At 60.7% G+C, this 19899-nt stretch overlaps 2 protein-coding genes across 2 annotated transcripts in view; both read left to right on the forward strand.

The window, feature by feature from the left end:
• Positions 1–19314, forward strand: part of PCNXL3 (pecanex-like 3 (Drosophila)) — a 21465-nt gene extending 2151 nt beyond the window's left edge. Inside the window, exons 3-37 of the mRNA XM_014538214.1 lie at positions 1–149; positions 505–692; positions 931–1030; positions 1152–1191; positions 1291–1386; positions 1604–2728; positions 3219–3342; positions 3428–3606; positions 4070–4160; positions 4554–4689; positions 6609–6769; positions 7506–7659; positions 7913–7945; positions 8186–8357; positions 8459–8569; positions 8860–8951; positions 9119–9228; positions 9410–9515; positions 9621–9713; positions 9891–10041; positions 10842–10986; positions 11304–11481; positions 12926–13034; positions 13191–13320; positions 13714–13772; positions 13867–14082; positions 14701–14954; positions 16108–16338; positions 16480–16583; positions 16892–17039; positions 17132–17362; positions 17439–17713; positions 18078–18211; positions 18293–18591; positions 18666–19314. Coding sequence (XP_014393700.1) covers positions 1–149; positions 505–692; positions 931–1030; positions 1152–1191; positions 1291–1386; positions 1604–2728; positions 3219–3342; positions 3428–3606; positions 4070–4160; positions 4554–4689; positions 6609–6769; positions 7506–7659; positions 7913–7945; positions 8186–8357; positions 8459–8569; positions 8860–8951; positions 9119–9228; positions 9410–9515; positions 9621–9713; positions 9891–10041; positions 10842–10986; positions 11304–11481; positions 12926–13034; positions 13191–13320; positions 13714–13772; positions 13867–14082; positions 14701–14954; positions 16108–16338; positions 16480–16583; positions 16892–17039; positions 17132–17362; positions 17439–17713; positions 18078–18211; positions 18293–18591; positions 18666–18860 — 6119 coding nt within the window. The 3' untranslated portion in view covers positions 18861–19314. The remainder of the gene's footprint in view (positions 150–504; positions 693–930; positions 1031–1151; positions 1192–1290; positions 1387–1603; positions 2729–3218; positions 3343–3427; positions 3607–4069; positions 4161–4553; positions 4690–6608; positions 6770–7505; positions 7660–7912; positions 7946–8185; positions 8358–8458; positions 8570–8859; positions 8952–9118; positions 9229–9409; positions 9516–9620; positions 9714–9890; positions 10042–10841; positions 10987–11303; positions 11482–12925; positions 13035–13190; positions 13321–13713; positions 13773–13866; positions 14083–14700; positions 14955–16107; positions 16339–16479; positions 16584–16891; positions 17040–17131; positions 17363–17438; positions 17714–18077; positions 18212–18292; positions 18592–18665) is intronic.
• Positions 19315–19385: 71 nt separating this feature from the next.
• SIPA1 (signal-induced proliferation-associated 1) overlaps positions 19386–19899 on the forward strand; it is an 11051-nt gene continuing 10537 nt past the window's right edge. The window contains exon 1 of the mRNA XM_005864460.2: positions 19386–19441. Coding sequence (XP_005864522.1) covers positions 19386–19441 — 56 coding nt within the window. The remainder of the gene's footprint in view (positions 19442–19899) is intronic.

The following is a 19899-nucleotide window of genomic DNA, read 5'->3' on the forward strand; positions in this document are numbered from 1 at the left end:
GGTCGCAGGTGTTACAGATCCTGCGCCAGGGGGTGTGGGCCTCGCTCACCGGCGGTTGGTTCTTCGACCCGCACCAGAGCACCTTCTCCAACTGCTTCCACCTCTACGTCTGGATCTTCCTGCTTACCTTCCCCTTCCTGCTGTACATGGTGAGACACGGCCACCGCCTACCTGTAACTCCCGCCGGCGAAAGTGAAGGCAGATGTCACGGAGGGTTGGCAGCCCGGCAGGGATCCCGGACTGCGCCCTGGGTGCTGGGGTGCAGAGGGGAATCTCCGCAGTTTGGGGCGTGTGGAGAAGCAGTCACATTCTCCCTTTGCTGGGCTGGGTGACCTTGAGCACCTCGTGTAATTTCTTGAGTTAGGAGACAGGGCCCCTGGCAAGGCATTTTCACCAGTCTCACTGAGGGATGGCGAAGCCTCCTGCGCATGTGTGCGTCCTAGCGGTCCTGCGGTGGCAGGGCTGTTGAGGAGGGGCCTGACTTGCTCTTGCTGACATCTCCAGGTCCTGCCCCCCAGCTTGATGGTGGCCGGTGTGTACTGCCTTGTGGTGGCTGTCATCTTCACTACCATCAAGACTGTGAACTACCGGCTGCATGCCATGTTCGACCAGGGCGAGATTGTGGAGAAGCGCAACTCTACCATGGGGGAGCCGGAGGAGGAGCCTGCCCAGGGGGACAGCAATCTGCTCAGGTGGGCGGGGCGGGGCTCTGTTGGGGATTGAAGGCTTCTCGGTGCCTGGGCCTGAGCATTGGAGGACGGAGGAGGGGCCTAGGGAACATTGGCTCCATGAGTGGTCAGTACTGGTTCTGCGGTTGGCCCTGGAATTGTGAAGGAATGCTTGAGAAGTGAGAAGTGTTGGGGATGGCAGAGGAAGTACTATGTAAAGCGGGTAGGTTAGCTCACAGCTGATGCTCTTTTCCACTTTCAGGGACCCTGGAGTGGAGATGACAGTGTTTCGGAAAGTGAGTTCCACCCCCCCAGTTCGTTGTAGCTCCCAGCATTCCGTGTTTGGCTTCAACCAGGTCTCGGTGAGTGATCCCAGCCTTCAGCCTCTCCTACTCCTCTCCCGGGAGCCCTCCCCACCATGGGTAGGTCCTGGGCTTACTTCCTGTCCTGTCTGCTCCTTCACATCTTTTTCCATCTGCTCAGGAGTTGCTTCCCCGGATGGAGGACTCTGGGCCCCTCAGAGGTAGGGGGCTGCTGCTCAGGGCTGAAGGTGGTGGTGTGGAACGGGATGGCAGGCAGCTGCCCTGGGGTCCTGCTGATGCCTTTGGGGCCACGGTTGCAGACATCAAGGAGCTGGTGCGGGAGCAGGGCAGCAACAACGTGATCGTGACCTCAGCCGATCGAGAGATGCTGAAGTTGAGCTCACAGGAGAAACTGAGTGAGTGGGCCTAGTGTGGCCGGGGCTTGGGGGAAGACTGTCTTGTCTTAGAGTCACCCCAGCTTTGCTTCCCTGGAGCTTTCTTTGTTCTGGATGGGGCCTCCTCAGGGTCCTACCCCAGCTGGGCTCTCAGAGAAAGCACGGGCCATAGATCCCTTAGCCACCAGTTCCTTTTGCAATGTGTCCTTCACTCACCTGCCTCCCTTTCTTTTGACAGTTGGAGACCTTCCCCAGACGCCCCTGGGGGCTGCCCCAGACCCCTCTCTCCCCAGCACGGACTCTTCGGAACGCTCTCCCCTGGCTGGAGATGGAGTCCCCTGGAGTGGGAGCAGTGTTGCTGACACTCCTATGAGTCCCCTACTGAAGGGGAGCCTCAGCCAGGAGCTGAGCAAGAGCTTCCTGACCCTGTCTCGGCCTGACCGGGCCCTGGTGAGGACCAGCAGTCGACGGGAACAACGCCGGGGAGTGGGTGGCTACCAGCCCCTGGACCGGCGGGGCTCAGGGGAGCCCCTGCCCCAGAAAGCTGGCTCCTCAGATTCCTGCTTTAGTGGCACCGACAGGGAGACATTGAGCAGCTTCAAGAGTGAGAAGACCAACTCAACCCACCTGGACAGCCCCCCTGGTGGGCAAGCCCCTGAGGGCAGCGACACAGACCCACCCTCTGAAGCTGAGCTGCCAGCCTCACCAGATGCTGGAGTCCCCTCAGATGACACACTGCGTTCTTTTGACACAGTCATCGGAGCAGGGACACCACCAGGCCCAGCTGAGCCGCTCCTGGTTGTGCGGCCCAAGGACTTGGCCCTGCTTCGGCCTGGCAAACGGCGGCCGCCCGTGCGAAGACATTCCCCACCTGGCCATGCCCCTCGGAGGCCCCTGCTGGAAGGTGGGGGCTTCTTTGAAGATGAAGACACCAGTGAGGGCAGTGAGCTGAGCCCGGCCTCCAGTCTCAGATCTCAGCGCCGCTATAGTACCGACAGCTCCTCTTCGTCCTGCTATTCCCCAGAGAGCTCCCGGGGCGCAGCAGGGGGTCCTCGGAAGCGACGGGCCCCTCATGGGGCTGAGGAAGGGACTGCTGTGCCCCCTAAGCGGCCCTATGGGACCCAGCGGACGCCTAGTACTGCCAGCGCCAAAACACATGCCCGTGTGCTGAGCATGGATGGGGCGGGGGGTGATGTCTTGAGGGCCCCCCTGGCTGGCTCCAAGGCTGAGCTGGAGGCCCAGGCAGGGGTGGAGCTGGCTGCTGGGGAGCCCACTGTGCTGTCTGCTGAGGCCCACCGGGGACCTGCTGCCAACCAACCTGGTTGGCGGGGGGAGCTGCAGGAGGAAGGTGCTGTGGGCGGAGGTGAGTGCCAGCTCCAGGGCTGGGCGGGGGGTGAGCTGGCTAGAGGCTTGGGTTCGGCAAGGGGCAGGCTGGAGGGGGCCTGGTCAGTCAGCTCAGCCTGTCTCAGGCAGCAGATGGACGTGAACTCAGCGCCTGAGTGACATTGTCTGCCAAATCCCTCAGGTAAGCAGGGCTCAGCCATGGGGAGACAGGCAGAGACCTCGGGCACCTTGCCCTCGGTGCTGCAGTTCGTACCGGAAACCTCTGCCCCTGAGGACTCTCAGCATCACATCCGTCATCCTGGGTCACCAGTGGGGCAGGCAGATCATACTGTCCTTACTCTCAGATGTGGAAACTGGCATGAGTGGTTGGTGACCTCACTGGGCTCTGCAGCCAGGGCATGGTTGGACTGGGCCTGAGCTTATCTCCAGGCAGGAGCGCCTGCCCCCGCACCCCCCTCCAGCTCTCTCCAAGCCACTGTCACTTATGCTCGGGCTCTCTCTCTGGGCAGCAGCTGAGGAGACGGGAAAGCGGGACCACTCGAGCAATGTGAGGCGGACCCAGGCGATCCGGAGGCGCCACAACGCAGGCAGTAACCCCACTCCTCCAGCATCTGTCATGGGCTCGCCCCCTAGGTGAGCTCCTGCCACCGGTCGGAGGGCGGTGGGGCCAGGGGCCAGCTGGCTCTAGGTGGTGCTGACCCACGCTGACCCTCTCCAGCAGCCTGCACGAAGCTCAGCGGGGCCGGGCTTCCTCCCACTCCCGGGCCCTGACGCTGCCCTCTGCCCTGCACTTTGCTTCCTCGTTGCTGCTCACTCGGGCTGGCGCCAACGTGCACGAGGCCTGCACCTTTGATGACACCTCGGAGGGGGCTGTGCACTACTTTTACGATGAGAGCGGTGAGCCCCTCCCTGAGTCCTGAGAACCCCGTAGGCCCAGCCTCTGACTCCAGCCAGCCCAGTGCCCCCTCTTCTCCCGCTGGGGGTCTTCGTCAGCCCAGCAGCAGTGCTCGCCGTCGGGCACACCCTCACCTCTGGCCCTCTGGTGAGCGTCTTACCTGCATCGCCACCTGCAGCCTCTCTGGGGCGTGGATGGTCTCGTTATACCCGGTCTGCTGATGAGGAAACTGAGGCACAGCCTGAAGTCAGGCTAAGTCAGTGGTAGAATGGGATCCACACCCGGTGCCTGCGTGCAGGGCCCAGGCTCTTGACCAGAGGCCCTCCCTTCTCCTGCTCTTGTCCTCGGGGGCTGGGTAGAGGGACATAGCACAGAGTTCTCTCGAAGGCCTTGGTGCCCACGTGGGTCGGGCCTTGATGCTCCTGTCTGTGACATGTTGCCAAATGTCCCACACCCCTGCTCCAGGCGTGCGGCGTTCCTACACCTTCGGGCTGGCTGGAGGCGGCTACGAAAACCCCGTAGGGCAGCAGGGGGAGCAGGCAGCCAATGGGACCTGGTGAGTCTCCCCACTGAGCTCTCCTGGGCCCGCAGCCGGTGGGCGGCCCTTTCTGGGAAGTTTTCTCTCCAGGGCTGAACTGGAGACCCAGGTGGGCGGTGGAGGTGGCTCTGCGTGTCTCCCCATTTCTCCGTTTACTGGGTTGGGGGAGGGGCAGTTCAGAACTTCTAGGTGGGGGCAGTGAAGGGCAGGCCTACAAGGATCTCTTGGGTCCCTGACTCCATTTTACTTCTACGCAGGAGGCTTCCAGGAACTCAGGGCCACCTGCCCCCTCTGGAACCCCCTATTCTGTTCTTTTTCTGATCTGAGCAGCTCCTCCAGTTATGGCCTGGTGTTGGCCTCAACGCCACCTTGTGCCAATGGCCCTGACCCACATGGCTATGGTTTCCACAGGGACCGCCACTCACATTCCTCCAGCTTCCACTCGGCTGATGTCCCTGAGGTGGCTGGTGGCCTGAACCTGCTGCAGCCGAGGCCCGTGGTTCTGCAGGGCATGCAGGTGCGCCGAGTGCCCCTGGAGATCCCGGAGGTGAGGAGCTATTGGGATCGGGCGAGGACCTGTAGGAAGGGGCAATGGGGTGGGGGGACACCAAGTCCTCCCCCAGCTACCAGGAGGGACAGGGGGCTGAGTGAGGGCTCCAGGGGCCTTAAGGTGTCTGTTCTGGCCTTTGATGGCTGGCCCAGGGTGCCTGGATCTGAATGGTTCCGGGAGCTGCTTATTCAGCAAATGCAGCTGGAGTATCTTCTTCTTCTTCTTTTTTTTTTAAAATATATTTTTACTGATTTCAGAGAGGAAAGGAGAGAGGGAGAGAGAGAGAAACACCAATGATGAGAGAGAATCATTGATTGGCTACCTCCTGCATGCCCTACTCTGGGGATTGAGCCCACAAGCCCACAATATGCCCCGACCGGGAATCGAACCATGACCTCCTGGTTCATAGGTTGATGCTCAACCACGGTGCCATGCCGGCTGGGCCTGGAGTATCTTCTTAATCCTGGAGGGACCCATAGTCAGTGGAGATGACGGGTGTTAGCAGTGATACCCACAGAAAGGGCAGGTTAGCTTACTTACTAGACCAGTGGTCGGCAAACTGCAGCTCACGAGCCACATGTGGCTCTTTGGCCCCTTGAGTGCGGCTCTTCCACAAAATACCGACTTCTGCACATGGGCCACGAAGTTTCAATCACACTGGACATGTGCACCCGCATGTGGTATTTTGTGGAAGAGCCGCACTCAAGGGGCCAAAGAGCCACATGTGGCTCTTTGGCCCCTTGAGTGCGGCTCTTCCACAAAATACCGACTTCTGCACATGGGCCACGAAGTTTCAATCACACTGGACATGTGCACCCGCATGTGGTATTTTGTGGAAGAGCCGCACTCAAGGGGCCAAAGAGCCACATGTGGCTCTTTGGCCCCTTGAGTGCGGCTCTTCCACAAAATACCGACTTCTGCACATGGGCCACGAAGTTTCAATCACACTGGACATGTGCACCCGCATGTGGTATTTTGTGGAAGAGCCGCACTCAAGGGGCCAAAGAGCCACATGTGGCTCGCGAGCCGCAGTTTGCCGACCACTGTACTAGACGATAACTGCTGCTCCCTGCCTGGGCTCCTGCCATGTGCGATAGCTTGGGGACACTGCTCCTGCTTGTCATCTCGGCAGTTACATGCTCTCTTCTACTCCTGAAAGTGTCCTGATTTGGACAATAATTTGCAGGGACAGCCTAGTACTGGAAGTGCTAAGCATGCGTGGAACAGAGATTGAGTGTAAAGAGTAGTGATAAAAAGAGCATCTAGCACCCGGGGCCCCAGGTAGACCGTGGGCATCGCGCAGAAGCCCCAGGTGCCTCTACCTGATGCACACATTCTCCTTAACTTGCATATGTGGTAGCAGCATTGTCCTTGCACAGCCGACAGTCAGCTCCAAAGGCGGCTGCATGTCTTTGTCTCTCCGTTACATCCCCGGGGCCCAGCACAGAGCCAGGCCCAAGGTTGGGCCCTATCAGTACTTGTTGAATGAAGAACACAAGAAGTCAAAGAGGTTATAGCAGTGACATTGGCACCAGGTCTGTCCGTGGCCAGTGTTCTGTGTGCGCCAGGGTGGGCTAGTCAGAGTGACCCCGATGGCTCAGCATTTACACTGAGTCCTGAAGGACAAGGTGCATTTCAGTGAGCCCCGGAAGAGGCAGGAGATGCTGCCCGAGTGGAGAAGACAGACAGATACAGGAGCTGGTCCCGGGCAGGCAGTGAGCCATGTCCAGGGAACCTGGAGCAATGAGGAGGCCCTCGCAATGGAGAGTCGGGGCAGGCCACGGGGCTGCTGGAAGGTGGGGACTTTCTGTGCTGGAGGAAATGGTCGACCAGTACAGTGTGCCCAGTGGGGGGTGGAGGGGTGATAGACCATGTAGAGGGCGAGGGGCTGATGGCCGCGGCTGTGGGGACTGCAGTTTGACCTGCTGGACCAGGACTCCCTGCACGAATCCCAGGAGCAGACACTGATGGAGGAGGCACCGCCCCGAGCCCAGCACAGCTATAAGTACTGGCTTTTTCCTGGCCACTGGACGTCTGTGCGCTACGAGCGTCTCGCCCTGCTGGCCCTGCTGGACCGGTGAGTGCCCGCCGTGTTAGCCCCAATCCCTTCCAGACCTTGTGAACACGTGGAGGCTATCATGGCATCAGAACCTGACTGCTGGGGTCACTGAGGGTGCCCCGAAGACGAGTCTGCAGTGGGGTTTCTTTAGGTTCCTCCGGGGCACAAAGGGATGGCCAAGTGGGTGATGCCCGCTCCCAAAGCTCTGCTCCAAACAAACTGTTTCTGTTTAGCCTATTATTCTATTTGTTTTTGTGGTATATTTGGGTAAATTGAGTCCTATTGCCTAAAAAAGCTGACAGGCTATTTGTCACCCCATTTCTCAGGGGAAACTGAGGCCCAGAAAGTCAGAGCAGTCAGCTGTCTTTTGTTGTCCGTGTGGACAGTTTCGGCCTAGAACCCACATCCTGGCTTCCTGTGTTCTGGGTTTCCCAAGGGGCTGTGACCAGTGTGCGTTGGGCTGCCCGTGTGCCTCGTGTGGCATGCCTGAGCTGGAGATGGGCAGGTCCCACGAGTGGTGGCACCTGGAGCCCTCAGTCTCTAGAGGGGGCACAGATTGGGACAGAGGGTGGCCACAGGGTGGCTTCCTGGAGCAGGTGCAACCTGGCCATGCCCCTGAGAGGTCATAGGTCAGAGGATGAGGACTGGCATGGGCACAGGCCCAGACAGGGCCTTTGTGGTCAGGTTCTGCCCCCGCTCCTGTTGCCCCATTAGTGGTGAGGAGGTTGTGTGACCTGACCCGCTGTCTCTCCAGGACTCGGGGGCTGCTGGAGAACATCCTTGGCGTCGGCCTGAGCAGCCTGGTCGCCTTCCTAGGCTACCTGTTGCTGCTCAAGGGCTTCTTCACCGACATCTGGGTCTTCCAGTTCTGCCTGGTCATCGCCTCCTGCCAGTATTCCCTGCTGAAGGTCAGGCCTGGCTCCTTTCCCCACCTCCTTCCCATGACCTGTCTTGAGGGAGGTGAGCTAGCTCGAAGGCAAGATGCCTAAATCCCCTGTAGCCAGCCCCCATCTTACAAATGGGAGAACCGGGGCTCAGTACAGTTTAGGGTCCTTCCCTGGTCACTCATAACAGCCCAGTGGTAGAACTCAGTAGCTCCTGGGGCCCCTGACCCCCCGAGGGTGCTGGCTCTCGATGCGACGTAGCTCCCATCTCTTCCAGAGTGTCCAGCCTGATGCGGCATCTCCCATGCACGTGAGTCCTGGTGGAGCAGCCCCTGTGCCAGGAGGCTGGCCCTGGGTGGGGCTGAGACCAGGTGGGGAGGGTTTGGCTAGCCCCAGGTCCTCCGTCCTGCCCCTCCCCTGCCAGGCTTTCTGTCTTTGGTCCAGGGCCAGGCCTGGGGCACCTGAGTGTGCATGTGCATGCGTGATGTGTGCACATGCATGCAGGGTGGTCAGTGGGGGAGGCCCAGCTCCTCACAGGCCCACTTCCCAGGGCCACAACTGGGTGATCGCGTACAGCCGGCCTGTCTACTTCTGCATCTGCTGTCTGCTCATCTGGCTGCTGGATGCCCTAGGCTCGGCTCAGCCCTTCCCGCCCGTCTCCCTCTACGGCCTCACGCTCTTCTCCGCCTCCTTTTTCTTCTGTGCCCGTGACGTGGCCACTGGTGAGACGGGTCAGGGCTGCAATGGCCCAGGGGAGCAAGGCCTCAAGGGTGGACCTAGGGCCAGCCGACAGCTGACTGGGTCCTCACTCCCCTCCTACCAGTGTTTACCTTGTGCTTCCCATTCGTCTTTCTCCTGGGCCTCCTGCCCCAAGTCAACACCTGCCTCATGTACCTGCTGGAACAGATAGACATGCACGGCTTTGGGGGCACAGGTATGGTGCCCACAGGTGGCTTGGAGGTTGGGGGGCAGGGTGGGGCCCAGAAGGGTACCATGGATTCGAAGAGCCTCTCTGTCCCCTCCCCTCCCCTCCCCAGGCAAGGGGTTTAAACCCAAAAATGCCAGAAGCTCTGGAGGCCTCTCAGGGCTGGGGGAACAGAAAAGGGGCTAGAGACGGGGTCCCAGGGAGGTTAGCCTCTGGGAGTTGAGGGGCAGCGGGGCGAGGGTGAGGTGGGGTGCCAGCAGGTAGGAGTAGGGCTTTAGCTGCTGTTTCTTACCTCGCAGCCGCCACCAGCCCACTCACTGCAGTCTTCAGCCTCTCCCGCAGCCTGCTGGCGGCTGCCCTGCTCTACGGCTTCTGCCTCGGGGCCATCAAGGTAGCGATGACTGTGGGGTGGAGGGCACGCTGAGGCCCAGGGTGTTGTCGGGACAGGGCTGTGTATTGGGCTTAGCTCAGCAATGGCTTCTCCCATGGGGGGTGGCATCCCCTCCTCCCACCTCACCTCCTCTCCCCTCCCCTGACCAGCATGCGTTCTCTCCCCAGACTCCTTGGCCAGAGCAGCACGTCCCAGTCCTCTTCTCGGTCTTCTGTGGCCTCCTGGTGGCACTGTCCTACCACCTGAGCCGACAGAGCAGTGACCCCACCGTGCTCTGGTGGGTGCCTGCATGTGCCAGTCTGTGTGCACACACGTGTGTTTGTATGTGTGTCTTTGCATGGCAAGGGTTGGGGGGGCGGTCTGGGTCTGTGCATGTGCCTGTCACCGACTGACCTTGGGGCCTGTGGGAGGAGGGGGCTCTCTCCAGACCTGGGTACCTGATTCTTCTCACCCCCCAGGTCTCTGATCCGAAGCAAGCTCTTCCCTGAGCTGGAGGAGCGGAGCTTGGAGACAGCCCGGGCCGAGCCCCCAGACCCACTGCCAGACAAGATGCGCCAGTCCGTGGTGAGGGGCCCGCGTGTGGGGCTCTAGTATTGGGGTGGGGGCTGAGAGAGGGTGTTGTCAGCCACTGGGTGGCGGGCACCCAAGCTGGTTTTCCTGGCCCTGCAGCGCGAGGTCCTGCACTCTGACCTGGTGATGTGTGTGGTGATCGCCGTGCTCACCTTTGCCATCAGCGCCAGCACCGTCTTCATTGCCCTGAAGGTTTGTGTGGCCAGGCCGCCCCCTTCCCCCTTGGTTCTTGCAGGAGCCTGCTTGACCTGAGGGCCCTGAGCAGCTGGGGCCTCATGTCCCCTCGGCCCCTGCCCAGCCTTGCCCAGGCCCCCTGTGGCCCCTCGCCTCACTCCCCTTGGCTGAGCCTCTGGCCTCTCTCTCTTGCAGTCAGTGCTGGGGTTCGTGTTGTATGCACTGGCTGGGGCCGTGGGCTTCTTCACACATTACCTGCTGCCACAACTCCGCAAACAGCTGCCCTGGTTCTGCCTGTCGCAGCCTGTGCTGAAGCCGCTGGAGTACAGCCAGTACGAAGTGCGCGGTGAGTGCCGCCTTTGTGCGGGGACCCCTCCACCCCACCCCACCTGCCCTGACTTCCTGGCTGATCACAGTGTGGTCCTCTCGGCTTAGAGGGCCAGCAGGGGGCAGCCTCCTCCTGGGCTGCCCGTCTGCTTCACTGCCCTCTGTGCCCTCTCCTGCCCGCTGGGCCTCCCTTGGCTCCTGCTTTGCTCTCACCCTGCCTGCTCTGCCCTATTCGCTCACCCTGCGTTCTCCAAGGAGATGGAAGAATTCCAGGGCCTTAAAGAGATCTCTTGTCCAGAATTACCAACTGGTTACCCGTGGCCTGTCTGCCTGGTGCACGTTTTCACTTGGGCGGTGCAACAAACTCACTGGAGCCTGTATTTAAACGTCTGGATTTGTTATACAGAGGCCCACGTGCCTTGTTTTTATAAAACGATGAAAGATTTAGCCCTGGGCCAGCCTTTCCATGTGGCTATAATTAGCTCGAGCCAAGTGGCAGTGGCCCCTTCAGAAGGGCCCTGGAGCTCAGGGTCACTGTGTACTGGGCCTCACCCACCTGCCTTGGCTGTAGCAGGCATCTGGGAAGCCCTGGTCAGGCCTTAGAGCACCTTCCCGAAGCCCCTGAACGCGCCCTGCCAAGGCCTCCTCACCTCTGAGTGCAGAGACCACCCGCCTCCCCCATCAGAGTCTCTAGGGACCGGAACACCGTATCCTACGGTCTGCCCTCCCTCCAGGTTTCCTCCGAGGGCACACTGTCCTGGCTCTGCAGCGGGAGGGAAGGGTGGAGGGAGGTGCTGACAGCAGCGCCTCGTGTTGCAGGTGCTGCCCAGGTGATGTGGTTTGAGAAGCTGTACGCCGGTCTGCAGTGTGTGGAGAAGTACCTCATCTACCCCGCCGTGGTGCTCAACGCCCTCACGGTGGATGCCCACACTGTGGTCAGCCACCCGGACAAGTTCTGCCTCTAGTGAGGACCACCCCCTCCTACCACCTACATTCCCGTGTGATCCACGGGAAACTGAGGCCCAGAGAGGATGAGACCTGCCTCAGTGCCCAGCAAGCTAAAGGGGGACCCCAGCTCCTCACTCGCTTTCCGTTGAGCATTTGCCTCTTGGAAAGCAGTGTGTTTCCCAAATATGTCTAAAGGGGGTGACCCTACGAGGGCAGAGACTAAGGGTCATTGGCCCAAAAGAGCAGGGCCAGCCCAGCAGAGTCCAGGCAGCACAGCCGTGTCCCCTGAGCCCCCGCCAGGCAACTAATACAATCCCTGCCCCTCACCCCTAGCTGCCGGGCGCTGCTGATGACCGTGGCTGGGCTGAAGTTGCTGCGCTCTGCCTTCTGCTGTCCACCCCAGCAGTACCTGACCCTGGCCTTCACAGTCCTGCTCTTCCACTTTGACTACCCGCGCCTCTCCCAGGGCTTTCTGCTCGACTACTTCCTCATGTCCCTGCTCTGCAGCAAGGTGAGCCGGTGGCTGCATTGCGGGCTCTGGGCTGTGCAGCAGGAGCAGAACTCTTCTGCCTCAGTGGGGGGTTGGGGGGCGTGACTCCCAGGAGTCTGCGCCCCTCTAGCTGCTGTCCCACATCAGCCCCGCTGTGGGCCTTCCCAGCAGCTTCTTGAGGGGCAGAGAGGAAGGTGTGGTCTAAAGAGGTTAAGTGACTTGCTTCAGGTCCCCGAGAGAATTGGTGGCCAACTAGGATTTGTGTTTCTTATTTATAAATATATGTTTTTATTGATTTTGGAGAGAAAGGGAGAGGGATAGAAAGAGAGTAACATCGACTGGCTGCCTCCTGCCCACCCCACACTAGGGATCGAGCCTGCAAACTGGGCATGTGCCCTGACTGGAAATCAAACCCAAGACCTCTTGGTTCACAGGTCAGCGCCCAACCACTGAGCCACACTGTTGGGCACCAGCCAGGACTTGAATCTAGATCTTTTTCCGAATCATGATACTTGACCACCTTCCTTGTAAGCAGTAGATAGGTCTTGGCCTTGTTCTCAGGACACCGACCTCTGGGCTCTGCCCCTTTGCCAGCAACAGTCCTGGAGCCCAGTTAAGAACTGAGTTGCAGAAGCCCCTAGGACCTGGGTGTATATAAACTTCTCTCTCGAGCCCTGGCCGGTTTGCTTAGTGGATAGAGCGTTGGCTTTCAGACTGAAGGGTCCTGGGTTCGATTCCGGCCAGGGGCACATGCCTGGGTTGCGGGCTCAATTCCCAGTGGGGGGTGTGCAGGAGGCAGCTGATGAATGATTCTCTCTCATCATTGATGTTTCTATCTCTCTATTCCTCTCTGAAATCAATAAAAATATATATTTTTTAAAAAGAATTAAAACAAAACAAAAAAACTTCTCTGCCAGGCTGCAGGACACCCCAGTGGGGGTGGGGGTCACAGTGAACAAAGGACTGGTCCTGGCTCTGCCCTGGGTTCTGCACTTGTGCCGCAGCGTCGGCCTGAGCCCTTTCTCACTCGCTGGGCTTCTGACCTGGTTTTCTGGCCTGGCCCATGGCAGTGGAGAGCCAGACTGTCTCCTCTGAGGCAGGGCCTGTGACTGTGTCTAGACTTTTGATACCATAGTCGAGGCCCAGCCTCATCACTGACAGAGAGATGGCCTGAGCTAGTCCTGTACCTGCCCTACGTCCTCTGAACCTCAGCTCTCCCATCTGTGAAGGGAGCCTGCAATGGGAGCTCCTCGAGTGACTGGACGAATTAAATGCCCCTCAGCATGGTTGCTAATGGTAACAAGTGCTTTGAGCCACGTCCAGAGAGAAAGGGCTGGGAGTGAACTTGAGCTTGACTCTCATGTGGGCAGCCAGTGGGGTACCCCAAGGCTCTGAGTGGGCACTTGGTAGACCCCACTCGGTGAGTGACCTCCTGTCTTTGACGTTCTCCCCTCGGACCGGCCAGCTGTGGGACCTGCTGTACAAGCTGCGCTTCGTGCTGACCTACATCGCGCCCTGGCAGATCACCTGGGGCTCGGCTTTCCACGCTTTTGCCCAGCCCTTCGCCGTGCCACGTACCCGGCCTACCGCCTGCTGCCTGGGTGGGGGTGTGCAGAGAGGACCATGGCTTAGGATGGGGGGTGCACAGGATGGATTGGCAGGGGTTGAGGGGTGGTGAGGGGTGCGGGGGAGGGTCCAATGTCCTGGCCACCTCCTTGACTCGTGCCCAGACTCGGCCATGCTGTTCGTTCAGGCCCTGCTCTCCGCGCTCTTCTCCACGCCCCTTAACCCCCTGCTGGGCAGCGCTGTCTTCATCATGTCCTACGCGCGGCCCCTGAAGTTCTGGGAGCGCGACTACAAGTGAGTCTCCAGGGAGACGGGCACCGTGCTCGGAGGGACCCTGGGAGGAAGGGGGCTGCTGCCTGAGGCAGGGAAGGTTTCCGGGAGGGAGGCCAGCTGGGGCCCTGCAGCGGGGCCGAGTCCCGGGCATAGTGGGCTTCAGGTGGATGGTCTGATGAGGGCAAAACCCAGGCCACGCCAAGGCCTCGGGCTCACCCTGGGCTTCTTGGCTGTGTGGTCCTGGGTGAGTCCCCTCCTGCTCCTGAATCTCAGCCTCCTCCTAAGTAACGGTGCTGTCATGGCATCCGCCCAGGCAGGGGGTGTGGGCTCAGCGGGACGTGAGGGTGGGCCGAGGGGGATCGCCATCCGAGCCGCTTGCTCTGCGCCCACTGTGCTGTCGGTCTCTCTGAACAGCACTAAACGTGTGGATCATTCCAACACCCGCCTGGTCACACAGCTGGACCGGAACCCCGGTGTGTACTCGGCCATCCAGGGGGCTTTCAGGTGGGGTCTCCTGAGGAGGGAGCCTCGCTTACTTGTCACTTGTCTGTCTGTCCTGGGTCCCAGGCGCTGATGACAACAACCTCAACTCCATCTTCTATGAGCACTTGACACGCTCGCTGCAGCACACGCTGTGTGGGGACCTGGTGCTGGGCCGCTGGGGCAACTACGGCCCCGGCGACTGCTTCATCCTGGCCTCCGACTACCTCAATGCCCTGGTGCACCTCATCGAGGTTGGCAATGGCCTCGTCACCTTCCAGCTGCGTGGCCTTGAGTTCCGGGGTGAGCTGCTGGGCCTGGCCTGACGCAGGATGCTCTTTCATAGTGTGTGCAGGCTGGATGCCAGTCCAGCTCTGCCCTGGTTTTCCAGCTGACCTTGAGCAAGGCACTCTTCCTTCCTGGGTTTGCCAGTCTGAGCAGTGGGGTGGCAGCGTCTCCTTTGGCCAAGCTCTGTCCCTGCCTGGACTTTGGGGCTGATGTGACTGACCGGGCTGCGTGGTGAAGGCTTGGGCCTGGAGCTCTGAGTTCTCCCGCCAGTGCCTTCTGGCCTGCTCCCTGGCCTTGCGCTTGGCCCAGGTTGGGTGCCACACATAACCCCTGTGGGTGAACTAGCCTCTTACCCACAGGAGGACGCACACATTGGATGCCTGCTTCAGAAGATGCCCCTAGCGGTGCACAGGGCTCTGAGCTTCCGTCTGTCTCTAAACGAGGGACCAGAGCCCTGTGCCCTCCACTCCCACCCCGCTGTGGCCCTTGGAGTCGGGAGAAAGGAGCCCATTTGTTAACTTACTCACCTAGCATCCCCGTTTGGAGGGTGATTGGTGCCACACCTGCGCACTCACTGGGCAGGAGGTAGGCAGGGTGCCTGGTGGTCCTCTGAATGGGCACCTCTCCCCACAGGTACATACTGCCAGCAGCGTGAGGTGGAGGCCATCACAGAGGGAGTGGAGGAGGACGAGGGCTGCTGCTGCTGTGAGCCTGGCCACCTGCCACGGGTCCTGTCCTTCAATGCTGCCTTCGGGCAGCGCTGGCTGGCCTGGGAGGTGACGGCCAGCAAGTACGTACTGGAGGGCTACAGCATCAGCGACAACAACGCAGCCTCCATGCTGCAGGTCTTCGACCTCCGCAAGATCCTCATCACCTACTATGTCAAGGTACAGCAGCGGGGGCTGCACGGCGGAGTCCTGCTCACTGGCCGGGAGCACCCCGAGTGCCAGCTTCCGGATTGGTGGGAGCCTGTTTTGCCCAAGGGAAGCAGAGGCCTCCCGAGTGCGTGCAGGCTGGGTGCCAGTCTCAGCATCCTCCCTCAGAAGGCTCGCCTGGGGCAGTAGCATTGAGGGCAGGTGGGCAGCGCTTACTGTGCCAGGCCAGCCCGCCCCGCATTCCCAAGGTTTTCTTTTTTGGTTCTTGGAGGCTGTGGTGGGCCCAGACTATGGAGATGCCCTCTAGGCAAAAGGTCAGTCAGGAACCAGTCTGCCTGGAGCCCAAAGTGACCCCCTAGCCGTCCTGCCCTACTCACCATTAGGCTCCTGGTACCCCTTCCTCTTGTTAAGGGGGCAGCCCAGCCCTCTCCAGACTGTCCAACCTCCTTCCCACAGCCAGTGATATGGGGCTGCTCCATTCCAGCTGCCATGTACTGGGAGCTGATGAGGCCCCACTCAGCGTGGCTTCCAAAAGCTCCTCTCCATGTGCCCAAACGCTGCTTAGACACCAGCAGTCTCCTAAGGGGTCCGGTAGTCCCTGACTTTGGGCACAGGATGGCTTTTTTCTGAGGGTAGGTCCTGTGACTGTCACACTTCAGCTGCCTGAAGAGACCTGTGCGCCGGCCCCACTGGCCTGTAGGCAGCCCCACTAACCCAGCCTGACGTTCCCAGGCTTCTGAGATCTGGACCCCATGGCATCATGAGAGTAAAGGTCCTGGGATCCCGTCGCACCTCCGTCAGCCCTGCTGTGTAAATTTAGGCAGGCCTGTGGTTTGTCCGAGCCTCAGTTTCCCTCACAAATGGGGCACCTTCCGAAGCAAGCGTTTGCCACAGTGCAGGACCCTCCCAGGGACGCTCTGTAAGGAGGGTGCTTGCTTTCCGCCTTCTCGAGCTCCTCCAGGGCCCAGGGGAGAGGAGCAGATTTGCCTGTGTGGCTTCCGGAAGCCGAGGTGGGACATGGATGAGCGTCCTAGGAAGCAGGCCCCGCTCAGTGTCGGGGAGAAGCCCCTTTACCCCGACACGCTCTCCTGCAGCAGTGCCCGGCCAGGGCTAAGGTCCTGCCCCCCGCACTGGCCCAGCCCTGACGCCTGCCGTCTCCTCTCAGAGCATCATCTACTATGTGAGCCGCTCGCCAAAGCTGGAGGCGTGGCTGGGCCATGAGGGCATCTCGGCAGCCCTGCGGCCTGTGCGGGCGCCCGGCTATGCTGACTCGGACCCCACCTTCTCCCTGAGCGTGGATGAGGACTATGACCTGCGCCTCTCCGGCCTCTCGCTGCCCTCCTTCTGCGCCGTGCACCTTGAGTGGATCCAGTACTGCGCCTCCCGGCGCAGCCAGGTCTGGACTGCCTTCTCCTCCCCTGGGTGGCTTCCTCTCACCCTCAGTCTCCCTTGGCCTGGGTCCCAGCCCCAACCCCAACCCAAGTTCCCTGTCCCAGGTCTGAGCTGGGCTCTGGGGATGGGGGTCCTTGTGCCACAGCCCGTGGATCAGGATTGGAACTCGCCGCTGGTCACTCTGTGTTTTGGCCTCTGTGTGCTGGGCCGCCGGGCCCTGGGGACAGCCTCTCATAGCATGTCTGCCAGGTGAGTGCCCGCAGGTCCAGCGGGGCCTGTCACTCTCCCCTCCACCCCATCCATGAAGAGCTCCAGGCCAGAGGCCACCAGGAGTCACCTCTGGTCTTCCTTCGGTGTGGCTCTCTTGTGAGCAAGGCACCCCATAGTCGTGACCTTGTCTGTTCCTCACCACCCTGTGAGGGACCTGGGCAGAAACTGACCTCCTTGTCCAGATGGGGAAACTGAGGCCCAGCATGAAGACTGGCCTCGGTGTAGCCCGCTGCGTGTGGAGCCAGCGCTAAGAAACCTTGGCACTCACCTCCCGGCTCCTTTTCCAGCCTGGAGCCCTTCCTCTACGGCCTGCACGCCCTGTTCAAGGGGGACTTCCGCATCACCTCCCCGAGAGACGAGTGGGTCTTTGCCGACATGGACCTGCTTCACCGCGTGGTGGCACCCGGGGTTCGCATGGCCCTCAAGCTTCACCAGGTGGGGAGAGGCGTGCCCAGGCAGAGTGGGCAGGTGGGGGTGAAGCCCCTCAGGGCAGGGCCCCTGACCCCAGCCCTCCGGACCTCCCACAGGACCACTTCACGTCCCCAGATGAGTATGAGGAGCCAGCCGCCCTGTATGATGCCATCGCAGCCAATGAGGAGCGGCTGGTCATCTCGCATGAGGGCGACCCGGCCTGGCGCAGCGCCATCCTCAGCAACACGCCCTCGCTGCTGGCGCTGCGCCACGTCCTGGACGACGCCTCTGACGAGTACAAGATCATCATGCTCAACCGGCGCCACCTCAGCTTCCGAGTCATCAAGGTGGGGCTAGCCCACCCCCACGACCCGGCCCCTGTCCTGCTGCAGCCCCCTGACCCTTGCATGTGGCTTCCCACAGGTGAACCGAGAGTGTGTGCGCGGCCTGTGGGCTGGGCAGCAGCAGGAGCTGGTGTTCCTGCGCAACCGCAACCCGGAGCGTGGCAGTATCCAGAACGCCAAGCAGGCGCTCCGCAACATGATCAATTCCTCCTGCGACCAACCACTCGGCTACCCCATCTATGTGTCGCCCCTCACCACCTCGCTGGCTGGCAGCCACCCCCAGCTGCGGGCGCTGTGGGGTGGCCCCATCAGCCTGGGCGCCATTGCCCGCTGGCTTCTGCACAGCTGGGAAAGGTGAGCCGTCACCGCCACCCCAACCTGGGAGGCTGGGTTCCTGGGGCAGGAAGCTGAGGCTCAGGGAGATGAAGCCACTTCCTCCAGGGTCTCGGGGAGGAAGTGCTGGAGCCAGGATGGAGCCGAGAGCTGACCCCTTCCCAGGGCTGACTCGGCTCCACCCCACCCCACAGCTGAAGGTGGCCTTTAGCCTTAAGAGCCATTGGGAATGCCTTCCTGAAAAGATCCTGTAAAGCAGATGGCAAAATCTCTTAGAGACAGCACCCCAGGGCTCAGGAATGTTAGGAGACTTGTCCTGAACTGAGAACTTCCGTTTGTGAGGTCTCTGGCCTTTCCACCAACTTCTTCACCTCCCCCCCTCCAGGCTGCATAAGGGCTGTGGTGCCGGCTGCAATAGTGGCGGAAACGTAGACGACTCAGACTGTGGTGGAGGCGGTGGCTTGACCTCCCTCAGCAATAACCCCCCCTTGGCACACCCCACACCTGAGAACACAGCAGGTGAGCCAGCGAGGCCAGGCTGAACCAGTAGGTGAGGGGACAGCCTAGCTGAGTCTCTGCCCTCTTATCTGTCTTCCACAGGCAGTGGCGACCAACTCCTCCCACCAGGTGCTGGCTGGGGCCCGAGGCCCTCCCTTAGCAGTTCTGGTGATGGCCGCCCCCCTTCTCTGCTGCATTGGCCACCCCCTCGGCTCCCTGGACAGCCCCCCGCTTCACCTGCCCCCACTGAGGGTCCCCGGCCCTCAAGGCCCCCTGGCCCTGGTCTCCTCTATTCTGAAGGTCCCAGTGGGAAGTGGAGCTTGGGGGGTCGAAAGGGGCTAGGGGGATCCGAGGGGGAGCCAGCCTCAGGGAGCCCCAAAGAAGGCACCCCCAAATCTCAGGTAAGGATCCAGTGGGAGGGGTGGGTTCTGGGCAGCTCAGGTCTTCTTCTACCAACCTATCTCCCCTCCCCCAGGCGCCCCTAGACCTCAGCTTCAGCCTGGATATCAGCACCGATGCCTCACCCCCCAGAGCAGCCCAGGACATTCCTTGCTTGGACAGCAGTGCTCCGGAGAGTGGCACACCCACGGGGGCCCCGGGTGACTGGCCTGCCCCCTCTGAGGAGCGTGAGAGCCCAGCTGCCCAGCCCCTGCTGGACCATCAATACTGAATGCCCCACTCTTCTCTGGATCCCAGCCCAGGATTCAGTAACTTGGACCATGGCCTCTGGCCCTCTCTGCTGGACCACAGGACTGAATGGTTTTGGCTTCCGTCCACATCTGAACCCTGACCTCTGGTTGCCTTAGCCAGAGCACCAGAACTAAGTGGCCCAGAACTCCTACCTTGACCCCTGATCTTTCATCCCTAGTCCAGGGCCTGGACTCCCCGAACTGAGGCAGGCAGCCTCCCAGCCAGGCCCCAAGAGCCAAACCCATGGGCTGGTCCCGCTTCACGCCTGTGGCCAGGACTGTCGGCCTCTGGGCCTGCACTGCCTGCAGGGGCAGCCCCGTGGCCCGGACCTGGGGCTGAAATGTGGGAAGGGTGGTTTCTTTTTCTTTTTTTCTTTTTTTTTTTTCTTCCGTGCTTCGGAGACACCAGAATTAATAACACTATTTTTGATTTTGGTTGGTGGTTTCTGCTTCTCTCTGGGAATGTTTGGGTGGAAGGTGGAGTTGCCAGGTCAGAGTGAGTGAGCATGGAGAGGAGTATAAAGGATGGGGGAGAAGTTCAGAAGACCAAGGTGGGGTTCAAGTAGGCCTGGGTCCCCTTCCTTACAAGCCTATTCCCTGTTCAAGCCTTGATCTAAAATCCCTTTTGTTCATTTCTTCTCACCTGTGTAACATTTGGAGCCTTCCAGCTACCGTGGCTGGCTCCTACAGTGATCAGCCCTGATAATTGGCCTTATTTGGCCAAGACCTTCCTCTGAGCTTAATTTCTCCAGCTGTAAGGAAGATGACACCTGTCTGCGGTGTTTTAAGGACAAATGAGTGTGCGTAGAGCAGGACCAGTGCTCAGCAAGTGCTCAGACCGCAGTGGTCTCTGTTCCTCGCACCTGGTGGAGCTGGACACTGGGTATCCTGCTCTGTTCTCCCCGTTGGTCTGAGGGGCAGGTCCCCTTGTTTGTGCGGCTTAGCCTGGCGCTGGAGAACCGGACAGCTTGCTGGGCTGGGCCGGGCCTAGCTCTGGCCAGCGCTTCCCTCCCAGGCCGC

Source organism: Myotis brandtii, unplaced genomic scaffold (genome assembly GCF_000412655.1).
Source record: "Myotis brandtii unplaced genomic scaffold, ASM41265v1 scaffold187, whole genome shotgun sequence".
NCBI lineage: Eukaryota > Metazoa > Chordata > Mammalia > Chiroptera > Vespertilionidae > Myotis > Myotis brandtii.